General features: G+C 35.3%; 4 protein-coding genes across 8 annotated transcripts; 3 read left to right on the forward strand and 1 right to left on the reverse strand.

Moving 5' to 3' along the window:
- LOC18614199 lies at positions 3,601–7,980 on the forward strand. Of its 5 annotated transcripts, none has more exons than XM_018114046.1 (7): positions 3,601–4,740; positions 4,831–4,983; positions 5,111–5,230; positions 5,310–5,386; positions 6,528–6,629; positions 7,095–7,158; positions 7,541–7,980. In XM_018114046.1, the coding sequence occupies exons 2-7, from the start codon at positions 4,902–4,904 to the stop codon at positions 7,735–7,737; spliced, it is 642 nt and encodes a 213-aa protein (XP_017969535.1). In that variant the 5' UTR covers positions 3,601–4,740; positions 4,831–4,901; the 3' UTR covers positions 7,738–7,980. The 5 variants fall into 5 exon arrangements, with proteins under 5 accessions (XP_017969535.1, XP_007051899.1, XP_017969534.1 ...); XM_007051837.2 differs by having other exon boundaries at positions 4,861–4,983; XM_018114045.1 differs by having other exon boundaries at positions 3,601–4,424; positions 4,529–4,983.
- Positions 9,393–11,322, forward strand: LOC18614200 (myb-related protein 3R-1). The gene is made up of 8 exons (XM_018118375.1): positions 9,393–9,484; positions 9,614–9,668; positions 9,970–10,027; positions 10,203–10,297; positions 10,407–10,510; positions 10,630–10,758; positions 10,874–11,199; positions 11,291–11,322. Exons 1-8 carry the CDS (start codon positions 9,393–9,395, stop codon positions 11,320–11,322), a joined length of 891 nt encoding a protein of 296 aa, XP_017973864.1.
- On the forward strand, positions 13,358–15,355 carry LOC108663800. The gene is made up of 3 exons (XM_018129302.1): positions 13,358–13,688; positions 13,774–13,920; positions 15,046–15,355. The coding sequence occupies exons 1-3, from the start codon at positions 13,410–13,412 to the stop codon at positions 15,187–15,189; spliced, it is 570 nt and encodes a 189-aa protein (XP_017984791.1). The 5' UTR covers positions 13,358–13,409; the 3' UTR covers positions 15,190–15,355.
- Positions 16,063–17,372, reverse strand: LOC108661432 (cell division protein FtsY homolog, chloroplastic-like). The gene is made up of 6 exons (XM_018118380.1): positions 17,320–17,372; positions 17,119–17,224; positions 16,627–16,695; positions 16,449–16,511; positions 16,213–16,338; positions 16,063–16,090 (listed from the first exon to the last, which is right to left on the reverse strand). Exons 1-5 carry the CDS (start codon positions 17,370–17,372, stop codon positions 16,225–16,227), a joined length of 405 nt encoding a protein of 134 aa, XP_017973869.1. The 3' UTR covers positions 16,063–16,090; positions 16,213–16,224.

The raw sequence follows: 18,122 nt of genomic DNA on the forward strand, positions 1-18,122 counted from the left end.
CTCATATCATATGTCCGATTTCACGAAAAATTAGGTTATTGATTTTTTTTTCAATAAAATTATTGAAATATTTTTAATTTAAACTTAGTTTATTTATTCACATTTAAGAATATTTTTGTAATTTTATTGAATAAAATTAATAATTTAAAATTTACAGGAATAGTAATTATCCACAAAATATTAATGGAAAAAAATTGATTACTCTTGTTTTAAATGGAAATAAGCATTTCTCCTCTAATTTTTTCTTTCCTATCCAGGGCCTGCGCTCAATACGAACGTCAATGCAACGGCGTCGTTTTCTTGATGTGCACAGCGGTGACAGAGAGGCTGAACCTTTTTGAAATCCAGTAACGGCTGGTTTCTGAGTTTCCATTTGCCAAATATTGCCTTTCATGGCCTCAAAGCTTATCTGGTTTCTTACACTCTCTTTCTCTCTCATTCCAAATACAACTCATCAGCTTTTACCTTATTTGTCTCATCTGTCATGAAAATTCATGAGCCAAACCCAGTGAATTCAAAGCTGTGCTTAGGAGGAATCAATTTCTTGCCTTTTTAATGACGGCCCTCCACGTTTTTGTTACTCTACGAACAATGCCAACACGTGTGCTATCGGGAAACTTTTCTTCCTCGAACACTTCCATATTAATACCTCCCTCCCTTGTCCAATTTAGCACTAGAGACCTTAATTTCTATAGACGAAGTTAAAACTTTGGTGACAATGGCTGGTGCTACGAAGCTTCAACAATCACTGCAGGAAAGCTGTGTTCTTCGCACCCCAAAAACTGAAATTGCTGTTAAAATTGAGGTATACGATCCTATATTAGTTGATAATTTGAAAAGGGTTTTGACGGATTTGCCTAATCAGTTCATTTGCTAATGGTTTTCAATATGTTATTATTTTAGTTTACTGAATTATCATATATGCAAACATGATCATGATATATGAGCTTCAAGGCTATCAACATAATTGCACTGATTGTGACAGGTTCTAATGTAGCCCCTTATCAACACTCGTGGTGGTTTATCTGAATTTTGTTGCTTAATGTTTTAGATCATAATCGAAAAATCTGGTTCTTGGATAAGGAAAATGAACAATCTGGTATTTGTATTTATGAGATCATTGAAATTTACTAGTGTTGCTTGCTGATTTTGGGGACTATAAACTCTTTTGAAACCAAACAAAATTGAAGGCTGTTCGTCCTAGGATATGTTTTGAATTAGATGATTTGACATGCATGAATTTGTTCTCCGTTTTGCTCTTAATTCAATAAAACAGTAGGTAGGGCATGACTTGAGGATCTTCTTTTCTATGTAGGATTGCATACTGATTAGCTGAATATGATCCGTTGTCAACTGTATTGTTCAAATACTAGCACGTCATGTTGCTCGAATATTAATATCTATTAATAGATCTGTCAGTTTTAGACAAACAAATTTGGAACATCTTAGATTGCATGTTGATTATCAGTATATGATTTATTATCAAGTGTGTGTTCAAACACTAGCACGTGTCATGTAGCTCGAATATCAACATTGATTAAGATCTGTCGGTTTTAGACAAATTAATATGGACACGTGAGAGACAGTTCTCAATTTTACCTTCTATGTTATGATCAAGTCATGTTTATGTTGGCAATTGGCATGTGCTGAAATTGCTTTGGTGATAGTGTTTCCTGAAGGTAATTGTTGGATGCGTATGGTAGTAATGACCCATTAATATAGGTAATCACCTTAATTTGTTCGATATGGTCAGAGAGATTATACTGACAATTGCATAATTTAGGTAGCCTCACGTGCTGATCGTTTTATAAGGTAATTTTAACTGACTGTAACTTAACATATTTAAACTTCTGGATATTTTAGTACAAATCTAATCTGCAAACACAACAGAGGTTTATCTATCTTGTTATTTTGGCCAATGCAGAGGACAGAGTTTTGCTTCTTGTGCTCTTCCCTAATAATGTATATGTATTAGGTCTTTTAGTGATGACAAACACATGATGCACACTTACATTGGCAAGCAGAGAAATAGCTTCAAAGTTGTTTTATGGTACCATATGAGAATCTGGCATTACTGGTTTGTCTCAGTCTGCACTAATGTTTGCCTACTTTGGTTCCAAATCTGATCTCTAATAGTTCTTCATTGACATACTTGCATGACACACATGATATGGTTTGAATGCATCATCTTCTGTTGTTCCTTGTAAATTATATGTCAAATTTCTCTGAATATTACATAGGTGAATTTCATTACAATCCTTGCAAGATGAAGTAGAGAACTTCGTTTTGAAACATGTTATGTTGCATTAAATATTCTTTATGAAGAATGCTATACATTTTCCTGGCATTAGAAATTTACATTAACTATTATTGCTCCCTCCCCCTCTTATTATTTTCTTCTAACCTCCTATCAGCTTGCATGGGTGAAAGAGTGAGATGTAAGAGATGTACACACCACATCTCCGACCATTCCTTGTCGATTTTCTTACAAATTTTTGAAAGAAAACCCTTAAATAATGATGCCCCTGGACACTTACCTTTTACAGCTCAGTTTATCGATGTTTTCTTGCAACTATTTCTCTTTCTCTGTATATTAACTTAGAATTTTTTATTTTGAATCTTCAGGAGGATGATCCAGCTCCTCCAGCGAGTCCTGAGCGTCCTGATGTCTGGACGGAGTGGAGGCAGCAACGGTGGAAGAGTACTTTAAGCAAAGAAGAGTTGAAACAGCGCTGTTTACGCTGCAAGGAGATGGGGCACAATTATCAGCATTGCCCTTATCCAATCATTTATGTCGAGGCAAGTTTCATATTCTGTAGTTCCTCACAATTTCCTCTACATTATGCTTATTATCTGCTTCTAGTTTGCTTAACCTTTGTCATTATGAATTTTCAGGTTCCAGATGAAAATGGGGGTCCTGGTCGGGTGAAGCCAGTGGTTTGGCAACCTCCGAAAGGCATATACAGATGCAGTCGTTGTGGTCGACGTGGACACAACCGTCGCACTTGTCATGGACCTGTTTTCTATTGAATGGGTTGTTTGTCTTGTCTGCAATGCTGAACTTTTGAACATCTTTGTTTGCTGGTGCCCTTTCTTTGGTATTTCCTTTTAAACTTTTCAGACATGGGATGGTCTATTTATGTGGTTGGAACAAGACAGAAGATACATTGTTGTTTTCGGGCATAGCTTTTACAAGTCAGCATAAACATTGGGTGATTACTCATTAATAGATATGTTCTTGAGAAATGTCATCCTTTCTAGTTCAGTCTCACAATTGAAAGTCTCCCCTACAACATAAACATTAAGCAATATATAAAAGTAGGTAAAAATGTGTAGGAATTAGAATCGAAAACTCGAATGTCTGGATCGCGTATTGTAAGATATTGATAATTATGAAAGTAATTGTAATAATGTGCTAATCTTATTTAGGTTGAAGTTCAATTTCAAAAATATAAAAAAACCAAAAAAATAAAAACGTTTTTTCTTTTCGAGAAGAGAAAAAAAAAAACAAAAAGAAAAAGAAGTATTCGCGGGTTTAACAACGACGTCGTATTACTAAGCACTGCCCGGTGCTTTTTTCTCCCTTTGAAGTGCTTTATTTTTTCCGTATGTTCGTCAGCTTCTGCTCGGTCTGCCGAGGGAAAACGGTGGAAATGAAACGGAAAAGGAAATCCGGTTTATCACTTTCTCTTTCGCTTATTTAAGTCTATTGCTTTGGAACTTATATCTAATTCCTTGAAATTTTTACCCGGATTGAAAATAAATTTGTTATTAATTAGTTTTATTAATTATTTTCCACAATTTCACATTCGTAATTTGACTATCTTAGCTCTTTCAATCGATTATTGGCTTGTTTGCTTACGTTCGTTCTTAATTTCATGTGTGATGCGCTTTTTTGAATTGATTTACGGAATTGAAGGCTTACTATGTACTGTTGAAGCGAGAGGTGTTAATAATGAAAGAATTCCTTGGGAATTTGAAATCTATGTTTCCTTTTTCAGGATTACGTAGGAACAATCGTGAACCTAAATATGAAAAAATCAAACAAAGTCCAGCCAACTTTCTCATCAGCCTTTAAAGATGCAAAAATCGGCTGAATTAGTTGTGATGATCAACTTCACTTTAAATTAAGCATGGCCGGATGTGTTTATGCATCTGTGTATTAGTTCAAGCAAATGATTATACTTTTTATCCTCTTGACTGATCATTTTTGCATTTCTGATGGTGAATATGAAACTAGCTTCCTAGGTTTGGGTGATTCTAGTTATATACTGTACTCTACTAAGTGATTGTGATGAGAATTCTTGATACTGGTGCATTTTTTCTCTTGATCTCTAGCTTGTAGATTGTTATGACCTTGTCTTTGCTTCAGCTTAATATGCTATTATTGATTAAAGTTGAGGAGATAAAAATGGCATCAATTTGTGAGTGTTCAGATTTAACTGTTTATTCTTTGTAGATCATAACATGATCATGCAGAAAATGAAGGCAGTGCTCCCTCTCTCTCTCTTTTTTTTTTTTTAATCAGTATTGCCAAAAGCAGAAAATGATCAGAAAGAGTAGAGTTCGAAGGCATGAAAAAGGACTCAAATAGAGGAATGACTGATCTATCCTAGCAAGAGCCCCTGGAAAGTCTGGAGTCAAAAACAATTGTTCTTTGGCATTTGATTTCTCTTTCAAATGTGACAAGCCTCCTACTGGACTTTTGCATCAGCAGTATGCTGTGCTCAAGTGATCCTTGTGCGTTTTGATTTCTTATAATCTATTGTTGAATTGTTTGTAGGTTATAATCTTTTTTTGCCTGGCTGGATAATTTCTAATTTATAAAAGGCTGTAAATGGGGTCATCCATTTCTGCTAGACTTGTAGCAAGGCTACTCAATTTTGCCTTGGAAAATTGGGATGGCAGTTGTTTCAGTGGTCCATTGGTTTGTGGCGGTACTGCAATATCGCCTTGAAGCCTTCTATCATCTTAGCAAACATGGTAAGTAATCTGTTTTTCTTTTATTTGTTTGTTCTTATCAGTATCTCGTATACAAAAAAGCAAAATAGAGCATTATATGGAAACAACAGCGAAAGAAACATAACAAGAGTTATTCTTTTCATTTCAGGTACGTTTCAGATTTCCAATCATAAAACACGTGGGCGGAATGGAAACACGTGGCTTTTGAAGTTTTTTACCCTTCCTGAGAATTACCCTTTTAAATACCTCATTCTCATCGAAAACCTAGGTCTGAAGTGTTTATCTCACAGAAGAATTAGGGGAAATCTGTAAGCGCTGTTGAGAAATCATCATTTTTCCTATGGCAGACGAGAATTCATCGAGGCCAATTCCTGATCGCTGGATGTTGGTTGTTAAAGAGCAGAAGGGTGGATCTAGGCGCTCGGTAATTTGGCATTTAATTTTATTTATTTATCTCTTTATGATCGATACGATTTTAGCACTAGAGATTTGATATTTATCAAGCACTTTAATCAAGTTCTCTGCCTACATTAATTTGTTGAATGCTTAATAGATTTTGGGTTTTGGTGATGGATTGATTCAGTCGATCTGACTTTGGTGGTCTAGATTTTAATACCTAATCTGTTAAATCGTATGCTTTTGTCAAGGCATGCATGTCACATCTTCATATGAAATGTCAAGAATGCTGATTTTCTTGTGTGCTTACTAGGTAAGAGCCTTGCTTTTCTGTTTTGACAAACCTGAGAGAATATGATATGGTGGTTTATAAAGTTTTAACTCCTTTTATGTACATGCTCTTGATAATTTGAAGATCAAAGTCCCTTTTTAACTGTAGATCCAGAAGATGATTTTAATGATATAGGTGGACTGTGTTTGCCCCTTTGGCAGCTGTTGCTTGGCCTGTGTGATCTATCTTAGAGTTGCTGGACAGTTCATGCAGGATTGCTTGCTGCGGACTACCACTGCATGCTAAATAATTGTATGAACATTAATTCTTCCATTTTTATGGAATTTCTCACCATCCCTTAAATAGATGACCATAAAGAGGTTCCAAAGTAAGACTGTTGGTGGAACCAACAATTGCTGTTTTAGAGGCTTGCAATATATGAAGGTAGACCTTGACAAGAAGTCCCCTCACAGGAAACGTAATTCCAGTAATGCTTTTATATGACATTAGAACCTTTACCAATGAATGCTGTGCGCAAACTTCTATGTATGGTCCTTATGTTTGTGGATTTACATTTGCAATGGTGATCCTTCTGTCTCTGTCCAGCTATATTGTTTATTGTGTTCAAATCTGCAATAACCAAGGTTTTTTTCTTATTTTTTGAAGAATATTAGCTAATTAACAAGAAAAACTATTTGCCCTTCAAGATTATTGGACTTTCTTGTCATGAAATGCCTTTCTCTTTCACTGTTCTCCTTTTCTTAGCTTAAAGGCACATGACACTCAGAAAAACTGTAGGAATGCAAGATTGCTTGTGATAGAATTGAATCTAGATGAAAGTTAGACAGTAGAAAGGAGAATTTTATTGATTGATGGTTTAAATATTTGGCTCTTGCAGTACTACTCATGTCCAGAGACTGGTCAAAAGTTCTACACCTATGAAGATCTCATGCGATATGTGAACTATGCAAAGGCTGCTAAGCTTTCCATCTACTCACCTGTGAGTTTGAACATATTTTGCTTTAATATGGCGTTATTAATAATTTTATTTATCCTTGATAACCAGACACATGAGGGTTGAGGATGAATGTTAGAGCCCCAACTAAAGCGGATGCAGCATATTATGAGACAATAATCATTAGTGGTTAAAATATCATTCAGGCCTTGATTGCTGGATTTGCTTCCGTTCTGATTTAAGATATGCCATTATTCTCATGTTCTCGCTTTAGATTTGATTTAAGATTTTTGTTCTTTTCTTCCTCTATCCTCGTTAGTCCATAATCCTCACCCAACCTTTTGTATCTTCTAAGATCCACATGATAATTAATGGCTCTCACTCTCTATCATTAATGTTTTTATATGTGCCAATTGGTGTAAATGAATAAATTTGTTCCTTTTTTGCAATAGTAATTGAACTTTATTTTTATTTCAATTTATTTTCTTTTACACTAATCCTCTGTTGCAGAATTTTCGTCCCATTAATCCTCGCAAACCAAAGAAAAAAGCTAGCGTGCCTGATGTAGATCAGAGTAAGCTCTAAATTGATTCTTCTTAGATCTTTTTAATCTAATCTGCCCTTCACCATAGTCCCTTCCCTCAGCTTCTCTTTTTCTTTTTGATCAAGGCTCTCTTTGCCAATGCTATTGTGTTTATAACTGGATCATTGATACTGCATTAACTTCAAAAATAGCTACTTTACATGTATTACTCAAAGTGCATTGCAATCAACCTTGAAGTGCATTTAAATGATAACATAATCAACTGTTGTTTGCTTCTACAAATTTTTTCAGAAAATTGCGTTCAAAATGATTATACTCTACTGTTCTCATGGCCAATGATTTTGATTTGTTTTTTTTGGTGTGTGATAAGAGGCCAGAGGCCAAGGAATTGATATTATGTTCTGTTTGACAGGTGCAGTTGAGAAAAGCTCAGATTCAGAAGATTCTACATTCAAATTGCCTAGCATTGCTTCGCTTGAGCTGATGGAGGTGGTGAGTCCATCACATTCTGACAAACAGTCTGCATCAGGGAAATCGAAGCTGGAGAACCAGTCTTCGAATGAGGCATGCAGTTCTGAGAGGGGAAAGGGCAAGAAACAGAAGAAGTGAAAGCGACGGAAAAGAAGTGTTAGCCTCCTGCTATATTATTAGTAAAAATAAAATGGTATACAAGTTTTGTATTGCCATAGACTTTGTTTCCTGAACTCAGGACTTGTTGATTTGCTTTGTGTGTTTGGATCCATCACAGACTTGACTTGTGATACTGCTTTTAACTGTTAAATTTACCTTTCCAGTTGGAGGCTTTCTAATTCCTATGCTCAGTTGCTCTATATATTGTCTTCCTTCCCTTCATCCCCCTTCTTTATGCTGAACTATCGTCTGTTGGGCCCTTTTGGTTGGCCTGCCACCCTGTGACATTACTGTTTGGAGCCCATCATAGGCAGAGCCGGCCCATAATAATTGAACTAGTCTCCATAATAAAAAGGTTAATTCTATTTCCATTTTTTGTAATTTTAATATTTCTGGTATGATATTTTATGGTTTCTTTTTTTTTTAATTAACACTATAAAAATATTTTTTTTCGAAGTATATTGTAGATAATTTTTATTCTCAAAAAAAACTTTAATTGTTAATTTTGACCAATAAAATGACAAAAATATTTTTAAAACTAACTAGATAGATTAACTTTGAATCAAAGATATTTTGATAATTTTATTAAATAAAATTAATGGTTAATCTCTCATGAGAATAGAAGTTATCCACGATATATTGATTAAAAAAATAAAAATATTTTCATGGTACTAAATAAAAAACATCACAAAATATTATGTGAAAAAAGTTCAAATCATAAGAAAAGCAAGTAAAGATCACCCAATTAAAAAAATGACTCATCTTTAAATGTAGATTATTCAGATTAAACAACAGGAAATACCATTTTTATAGAATCATGGGTGAATCCATCTTCTAATTTATACAAAGATCATATAGACTTCTACATTTATAGAAGTAATAATTACATACAATTACTATATGGTCCATTACTAAGGTCTAGCATTCATGTTTCTATATATTTAATTTTAGTTATGAAGAGCATAAGATTTCATGCCATTAATTAATCCTATAAACCATGGAATGCTTAATTACAGAATCTTTCATTAGGGGTTGGATGCTAAATACCCGCATCTACTCCTATCTGCCCGAACAAAACCAAACAAACAAACCTCGTACTATAAAACGTATATATATCTCTTCCCATCTCTCTCAGTTTTCCCGCTGAACTTCCCTTCTGATTCCCTCTGCCCCAAAAGGCCTAATCTTTCACGTCTCTGCCTCTTACCCTTCTGTTCCTATAGTTATCTACTCAGTTGGTAGTCACAACTCTCTTCCTTTCCTTTCTTTGTTTTTCTTTTTCATTTCAAAGATTTCATATTTCTGCCTTCTTTCAGCTTCTATATTGAGTTTTAGCCGTTGCACTGTTATTCTTAGAGCAGGGAAAGCTTTTAGAGAGAGGGAGACTAAACCAAAAACAAAGTGTGTGGGATTGTTCTTAGGAATGAAACAGAAAACCCCTTTTTATGTTTCCATTTATCTTTTGGTTGGATCTTTGTTTACTATTTATGTTTTGTTCTTGACAGTTATGTTGTCATTGGACTTAAAAACCTGACTTTTAGTTGAGGGTTTGGGCCTTTTTTTTTATTACTACATTTTTTTAAATGAAGGATGTGACTTGGGTTTGTGCCATGTTGTTGGTTTAAGCTTTAAGCATGGAAGAAGTCAAGGAGGATGGTGATGATACTACCACAGGCATTGATGATGTTAATGACAATGTAGTTCGAAAGACAGTCCCTGTTCATGGGTTTGTTTGTTTGTTTCTTTTTCTCTTTTTTACTTCCTCTTTTAAATGTCTTTAGATCAATTATGAATAAGAAAATTTGCTTGTAGATCACCAAATTTGTCCTGATGTTAGTCTTTACTGTCTTTACAGGAGGATTTCAGGTCCTACTAGACGATCAACTAAGGGAGGTTGGACAGAGGAGGAGGTCAGTGTTTGGAAGCTATAACTATGTTTTGTGATCACATATTTTTGGTAAATTATACCAGATGGCATCCTATAAAGCAAATAGATGGAATCTCAGTTCTTTGATTGCAACATCTGAAATCTGATGGATGAAATTGAAAATCGGCCCTGATTTTAGTATGTTAGGTGTAACTTACTCTACTCTTCTGTAGTGCTGTCAGGTGCTTGAAAGGAAAAATGAAATGGTCCTTTCTCATTATGATTTCATTGCAACCATTGCTTGAAAGGAAATGTTGTTTTTGTTCTTTCTTCTTTTTTAACAGGACAAAATGTTGACCACTGCTGTCCAAAAATTCAATGGCAAAAATTGGAAAAAGATAGGTATGCATGTGTGTTTGAAAGACTTGATCTCTTGCTTACTGTTAATGCTTCTCGTGTTTGAATACTAAACTTTCATTGAAGGAAGGAATTGGAATGATGAGCATCCAGATCATAATCTCTCCTTGTACCATATTGAACATCATCTCTTGACATCGTTTACTTAAATCTTTTGCAGCCGAGTGTGTTCCTGATAGAACAGATGTTCAGTGCCTACATCGCTGGCAGAAGGTTCTTAATCCTGACCTTGTTAAAGGACCTTGGAGCAAGGAGGTGCTAATCAAATCATGTTGATTCTTTTTTTATTTTTATTCAGTAGGAGCCTCAAGCCTGCCACTATATTATTTATAACAGTGCTTCATTCTTCACTCTGTGTTTTCAGGAAGATGAACTTATCTTTGAGCTTGTGGAGAAGCAAGGGAAGAAGAAATGGTCAGAAATAGCTAAATACTTGCCAGGCCGCATAGGCAAGCAATGTCGAGAAAGGTGCCTGATCACTTGTCAAAAACACTAACAGATTGCTTGAAATATTCCTACTTCATATAGTTTATCATTTGTACATTGTTTCTTGTCAAAAAGCATGTAAAATCTGAGTGTCTATTCAGGTGGTTCAATCACTTAAATCCAGATATAAAGAAAACTGCTTGGACGGAAGAGGAGGAGTTGGTTCTTATTAGGGCACATGGAACATATGGGAACAGGTGGGCTGAGATAGCGAAGCTTCTTCCAGGCAGGTTTGTCCTGAAAAGAGCATGAGTATCTGAAAAAGAAACCAAACAAGAGCCATTTTCTTTCCTTTGAATAAGTTCATTCAAATTAATTGGTTGTTTCTTCTATTTTGTTGTGCAGGACTGAAAATTCAATAAAGAATCACTGGAACTGTTCAGTGAAGAAGAAAGTAGAGATACTTGCAGCTTCTGGTGTTAATCGAGGCAATCATGATAGAAAAGTGGAGTGCATGTCCTTCGGGCTAGGCAAACCTCTTGAACAAAAAGTTAATCAGGGAAGAGGCACAAACCCTTTTTCACTGCAATTGGTTCTTGGAGATACCGATAGAAAAGAAAGCAACCTAGCAATTTCAAATAGAGAAACTTGCAGAGTGGTGAGAAAAGATGCTAATGTTACAATGAAAACATCCTCTCTAACCATGTTTGCTAAGAGATATGATGAAGGAAGTGATCTGACTATCAAACAGCACCAAATGCATGCTTGTGATGCTCAAGCACCTGGAAACTCTTATAACCTTGCGGCTAACTGGTATGATAGATCTCATCATATTTCTTTTGGTGATCATGTGAAATTCCCATTTTTACATGAAAGAACAACTGAGCATTGCTTGCCACCTTCACCTCTCCCGTTGAGTACTCCATTAAATGCTACCATTGCTGCTGCTTGTGATGGGAAAGCTGCTGTTCCAGGCTTTGTTGAGAGAATGTATACTTCTGTCAGACCACAGGACAGAAACACTGAAAAAGTGGAGTTGAGGCTTGGTTGCTTAAGCTATGAATCGCTTCAACTCAAGGATTTGAATACTTTTTTGACAACTGGTAGATCATTTCCTCAAGCAGATAGTGATGTTCGAAAGGTATGTAGTCCAGTTTTCTTTAATACTCCACCTGTCAACCGCAGCTGTCCAGAAACAATATTGAGACGCGCAGCTAAGAGTTTTAAAAATACACCATCTATCATTAGAAAAAGAAGCTCTCAATCTACAAGACAAACTAGCAATCACAAAGAAAGTGATGGTGTTGGTTCCAACGCAAAGCAGCTTTTCCTATCCCCTCCAAAGTCTCCGAAACTTGATACTACAGCTGTCACAAAATCTGTAGAAAAACGCCTGGAATATGTGCAGGAGTCATCCAGTAACATACCTAGAACATCATCTACCGCAGATCATTCTTCTAGCACCAATTCTACCTGAGATGGCTCATTGGGTTCTTCTCTGATCAGGCTATAAAGGTCAGTTCCTACTGTTCTACTCCATGCAATACCATGTCTCTTATTTTCATGAATATTTAGGTTTCATCAGAACAACATGCGGGAAGCAACCAGAAGAACGATCATGGATTGTGTGAACAGCTCATGTCTTGAAAATCAGAAAGACAAAATCTCCTGTAAGTCAGTTTGCAAATGTTAATTGTTCTTGCCTGGGTCTTAATCCCCATGGATTGTTTTTCCTGTTACTGTATTTCATATTTGTTCTCTTATGAAATTTCTGCTTCAACCAGGGCATTGGTGGTGCTCATTCTTTTGTGTAAAGGAGAGATTTGGCTGCTGCTACTACTTTCCGTTCAACAAATCATACAATGAACAGATACACGACAAGGCTTCGATGTTAAGCCGAAGATAAATATTTATTGAATTCGTTATTCTTTTGTTGACATTTTTTTTTCCCGTGCCATTGTCTCCATCAACGGACGGCATCTTCGTATCCGGCCGGGGGCAAGCCATTATTACTTCAAATTTACTCTTTTCGTCTCTTTTTCTTTCTTTATATTTTTTTCAGATGTCCGAAATTTTTTTATACTGTAAATTTATTTTTTATATTAAACAATATTCAACATTTTTTTTTCAAAATTTAATATAAAATATATTAAAATTTAATTTTTATCTTAATTCCATAAAAATAAAAAAATAATTATTTAAAATCAAATAGAGTATTAATTTTACAGTTATGCCTATGCTCTTTTAACAAATTCTTGATTTAGAGCTATGGTCTTTAATATAAGTATTAATCACTAATACCTTTTGGGGAAAAAGAATAGGTAAAATTCTATTTTTTTATAATAAATAGCATATATTAGAAACAAAAGTGTAAAAATTATTGCTTTGGGTTATTTAGGTCACAACGTTAACTAAAGATTTTTTTAGTCCAACTTTCCCTTGCTTACACCTTAAATAACCAAACAAGGAAAAAATTAAATCCAAAAAAAAATATTTTGACCGCCATAACCAATCACACATTAATGTGCCACGTGGCATGCATGTAATCCCTATGGATAGAGTAAGCATATACATATAATTATATGACTAAAGTTTTAAATTAAATGTTATGATTACGTTTTCTACTTTACCACCAAAACATTTTAATGAAACGTTTTAATTGAGAATTTAATGTAATTTAATATTAAAGTGTTTGATATATATAAAATTAATTGATTAAAATCTTGAATATAATATTAAGCATTTAGCTTAGAAAACATACGCATCCTATAAAAAATTACTACTTCAAAACCATAGTAGTATTCACATGAATTAAAAGAAGTTTTTTTATTTTTTAAATAAAATAAAGCACAATAAATAAATACTATCTATTTATAGTAGTTGAAATTTATTTTTTCGAAAAAAAAGGCTTAACATTGTGTCCGAGACCAAAGACAGCGAAATGGGAAAGCTCTCCTCCTCTGTAGTTCCTGCTTCTCAGGGACCGCAAACCTTCTCTTCTTCTTCTGCTGCTGCTTCCACGACAAAATCCCAAGACGGATCTTCGCCGTACGCGTCTAAGGTTCTGCGTTTCTTTGAAATCGTGGGGATTTCCGATCCCAACGTTGATAATTACAGGTCAAAAGACTTCTACTCCAATCTACTGCGTGACCACCTCAAGACCGACACTGTCCAACGTGGCCACGTCACCTGCTTCGCCACCGTCAAACCCGCTGTCGCCGTAATTTCTTCTGAAACGTAATCTATTTCTATCAGAATTATTATGAATTACTCTCTTTTTTTATTGAGGATTTTTATCTTTGCAGAATTATTTTGGTGGGTTACATGGAGGGGTAGTTCCAGCGATAGCAGAAAGAGTGGCAATTGCGACAGTTAGAACAGTGGTGGGTGTGGAAAAGGACATTTTTCTCGGTGAATTGGGCATTTCTTATCTCTCTGCTGCTCCCACAAATGTAAGCTCTCTTGGCTTTTCAAGTCCTAATATCTCTCCTTGGTTAATCCCTTCCCAATCAGGGGCGGAGGGTAGTTTGTCTATGCCCAAATATTTTAAAATTATTTATTTATTTATTTGAATGGCCCCTCAAAATAATTTTTTATTTAATAATTATTTGTATTCCTTCAACCTTTGATGAAATTGAAGTCATTGTGTTCAACATATTGCTAATTAAGTCCGGCATATAAATTCTATGTTAAGCCTATGATATTTAAAAAAGATTGAGTGAGCTCGAAAATTACTTTCTCTTCTACCCTTGTGCCAGGAGAGTGAGAGAGGGACTCCTTCTACATTCCCGTTATTTCTGTTAATGGGCATTTTTTAGTCTAATGTTTGATGAATTTTATTTAATTTTTTAAATAAGTGAGAATTGGATTATATATAAAGTTCTATTTGGCTGTTAGGTGTCTCTTTTTGTTTGGGTGACCTTTAAAAATGCTCTAGGTCGGCCCTTGTTCCCAATTATAGGTCTAATGGGGACAGATACAGAAAAGAAAAAGGAAGGCTGATTGTGATTATGCCTGTTAATTTGATGTTTAAGTGATGCATTGAACATTAGGGAGCAAATTCAATTTTCAGATGTTATCCCACTGTTTGATTAGAGCTTGTTCAAGTTTTGGCTTTTCTTTTGGGATGGAATGCATGTCCTAAGTTGAGAAAGGTTAGGAGGGGAAGTTAGATTTTATGCATGGAATCATATGGACTGAAGATCTGGACTTTGCTTAAACTTCTCCATGTTCCAGACTGCTAGGATTGTTAGTTTCTTGAACATGTAACACTGGCAAATGGGCTGCAGTGCTGAGCGTACGTATATCTATGGGTAAAAAAATAGTTGCAGCCTCACTTTTCTCTAGTGAATTACTTATTGGGGATATGTCTAATTGGACCCATTGTCTGGATTCACCCTGAGAATTAAGGCTGATGTAGGCTGCTTTTGATAAACTGCATTGCTTGACCTTCTCTTGCATCTCATATGAAGATAATGCATCAGAAACAGAACAAGCTTTCTATCAATCATCTCACATACTCCTGTTTCTTTTCGGTTTAATGAATGTATACCATCACCTATGTTGTCACCATGCAGGTAGAGTTGATTGTTGATGGATCTATAGTGAGAAGTGGAAGAAATATAACTGTAGTTGCAGTTGAATTCAAAATGAAGGAAACAGGGAAACTGGTCTATATTGGCCGTGCAACCTTGTATAATTCACCCATTGCCAAGTTATGAAGTGTACATAATAGTCCGAATTTTACTTGTGGCTCGGTTTGATAACCATGCCTCGTGCCTTTTAATATGTATCCCAAAAAGATTCCGGTTCTTTTTGGGTATTGCCAAATGAATATTCTTATGCCATTACTACCAAATAATCAAGATAAATGTGTTACCTTTTTAATTTCTGTTACCTCTTTTTACTTGATAAAACGATGAAGCAGAAGACTGATAGGAATATAGAACCCTGGGGTTCTAGGAGATCATTCTTGTGCTTTAAAATATCTCAAAGCTACTCATCAGTCATCACTTAAGTAGCATTGTACTTCAAAAGCAAAAACAGTCAAACAAACAGGATCGAGACAGACAATTTAATATTATTTGGAGAAAAGATGAACCTTAAAGTGCCAAGTGTAATCAGTTGTGAAACATGTCTAATATTCTAATTTATAGATCAACGAGGAGAGAACCTAAAATTGAATGCAGTTAATGTGGATAAAGAAGGCTACTTTATGCATATTACAGGGTAATGGGAGCAACCTGCAGAAACATTATAATGGAATAGAATCCGAATATTTGGTGCGCACATATTGATTATTAGTCTTACATTCTCAGAATTATGAGCTTTTGATTCATACTGCTTTTTAATTTGTAACTTGTTCATTGGTCAAGACAAGATCCATGGCCCTTTACTTACACCAATAATCATCTGTGGGAGTTAAAAAACATGAGAGAAAAATAATGTACATCGGTAAATTTTGCATGATAACAATGCTGGGTGAAGCCTTTTGACACATCTGCACTATGTTTGTAAATCCCACTTGCTGGACAACAAGTACTCTTGTGACTCAGCCTTTTACAACAACATGCATCCAGAAGCCTGGCATATCGGCAGAACTGGTCTCAATGAATAAAATACCTAAGAAACATAAAGAAAATGCACCGGTTTAATTCAGCAATGCTTGTAGTGATTGATAAGATGTTACTGAAAAGGATTATATAAATGGGTCTAACAGGATAGATAACTTTATCAACACACACCATCAACACTTCTCACGGAAATATGGCATTCGCAAATGCCTCTGCATCGAAAGGTTGAAGGTCTTCGAGACCTTCTCCAACACCTACAAACTTCACAGGAATGCCAAGCTCATCAACCACGCTGACCTGTGCGGGGCAAAAGCCTTGAGAAAGATGTGAACGAAGTTTGGAAAACAACCCCTAAAACCCCCCACCCCCAACCCAGAAGCCAAAAAAAAGGGGTTAAGAGACAATACCACACAGCCACCTCTAGCAGAACCATCAAGTTTTGTCAAAATAAAACCAGTTATTCCAACTACCTGTCACAAAGTTGAAAGTCGCTTAAATAACAGCTGAGTGCAATAAAAAAAATTATTAGCATTTAACAAGTTCGTTTAAGTATCTTGATGAAGAAAGCAAGGATAGGAACAGTGCCTCATTGAACTCTCTTGCTTGTGGAAGCATATTCAATCCAGTGTTCCCGTCAAGAACTAGTAGGATCTCCTGCACAAGTTGCAGTATGACCTTAAGATAACTCTTCACAATAATAACATGAAACTTAAGAAGACAAGCAGATCACTGTATTCAATTCATTCAAATTCATCATTCTTTGTCACTGGTCACAACCATATTTCTGAAGATCCAACTACAGTAAGAACTAGCATCATAAAAGCTGGTATTTATAAAATCATTTGGTATTCATGTTTAATGAGACATGTAAATTAATAACCCTTGAGGCATTAACCAAAAGGGATGGCCAATATAAACGAAAACATGGGATAGGAGCAGGTAGAATAAAGTATCAAAAATTTGACATGTCTGAACCAACTATACTGAAGAGGAAATGCTAATCTGTCTTATGGCCCAGACATTCAAATTAATGCAAGGCGAGAAGGAAGTTAAGGGTTCAAAACAGCTTGAGCTTACATTGTGTGCACCAGGAATAACTTTTCCCACAGCCTTCTTACAGGCTATCAACTCTTCCATCAAGCTGAAATTAGTGTGAAGACCTGCACAAACGATAAAGCATGCCCTGAATAACAGTTTAGAGGCAGATACAAATACACCAAGACACACAAGACATTATTTTTCAACAGTTCATAATACTTACGTCCAAATGTGTCACACAATACAATATCAAAACCTTGCTCCTGACCTCTTTTCACAGCCTGCGCAAGCATTATTTAGAAAGCACTTTAAAATCACACGTTAAGAGTTATACTGTATCAGAATAGTAATAAAGGTCAGTTCCTACTGTTCTACTCCATGCAATACCATGTCTCTTATTTTCATGAATATTTAGGTTTCATTAGAACAACACGAGGGAAGCAACCAGAAAAACGATCATGGATTGTGTGAACAGCTCATGTCTTGAAAATCAGAAAGACAAAATCTCCTGTAAGTCAGTTTGCAAATGTTAATTGTTCTTGCCTGGGTCTTAATCCCCATGGATTGTTTTTCCTGTTACTGTATTTCATATTTGTTCTCTTACTAAATTTCTGCTTCAACCAGGTTGTTGGTGGTGCTCATTCTTTTGTGTAAAGGAGAGATTTGGCTGCTGCTACTACTTTCCATTCAACAAATCATACAATGAACAGATACAGGACAACGCTTTGATGTTAAGCCGAAGGTAAATATTTATTGAATTCGTTATTCTTTTGTTGACATTTTTGTTTCCCGTGCCATCGTCTCCTTCAACGGACGGCATCTTCGTATCCGGCCAGGGGCAAGCCATTATTACTTTAAATTTACTCTTTCGTCCCTTTTTCTTTCTTTATATTTTTCTCACATGTCCGAAAATTTTTTATTTTATAAATTTATTTTTTATATTGAACAATATCAGCATTTATATTATAAATTCTTTCAAATTTTAATGTAAAATATATTTAAAAATTTTTTTTTAATTTTTTATCTTAATTTCCATAAAAAAA

This window comes from Theobroma cacao, chromosome 1, assembly GCF_000208745.1.
Source record: "Theobroma cacao cultivar B97-61/B2 chromosome 1, Criollo_cocoa_genome_V2, whole genome shotgun sequence".
NCBI lineage: Eukaryota > Viridiplantae > Streptophyta > Magnoliopsida > Malvales > Malvaceae > Theobroma > Theobroma cacao.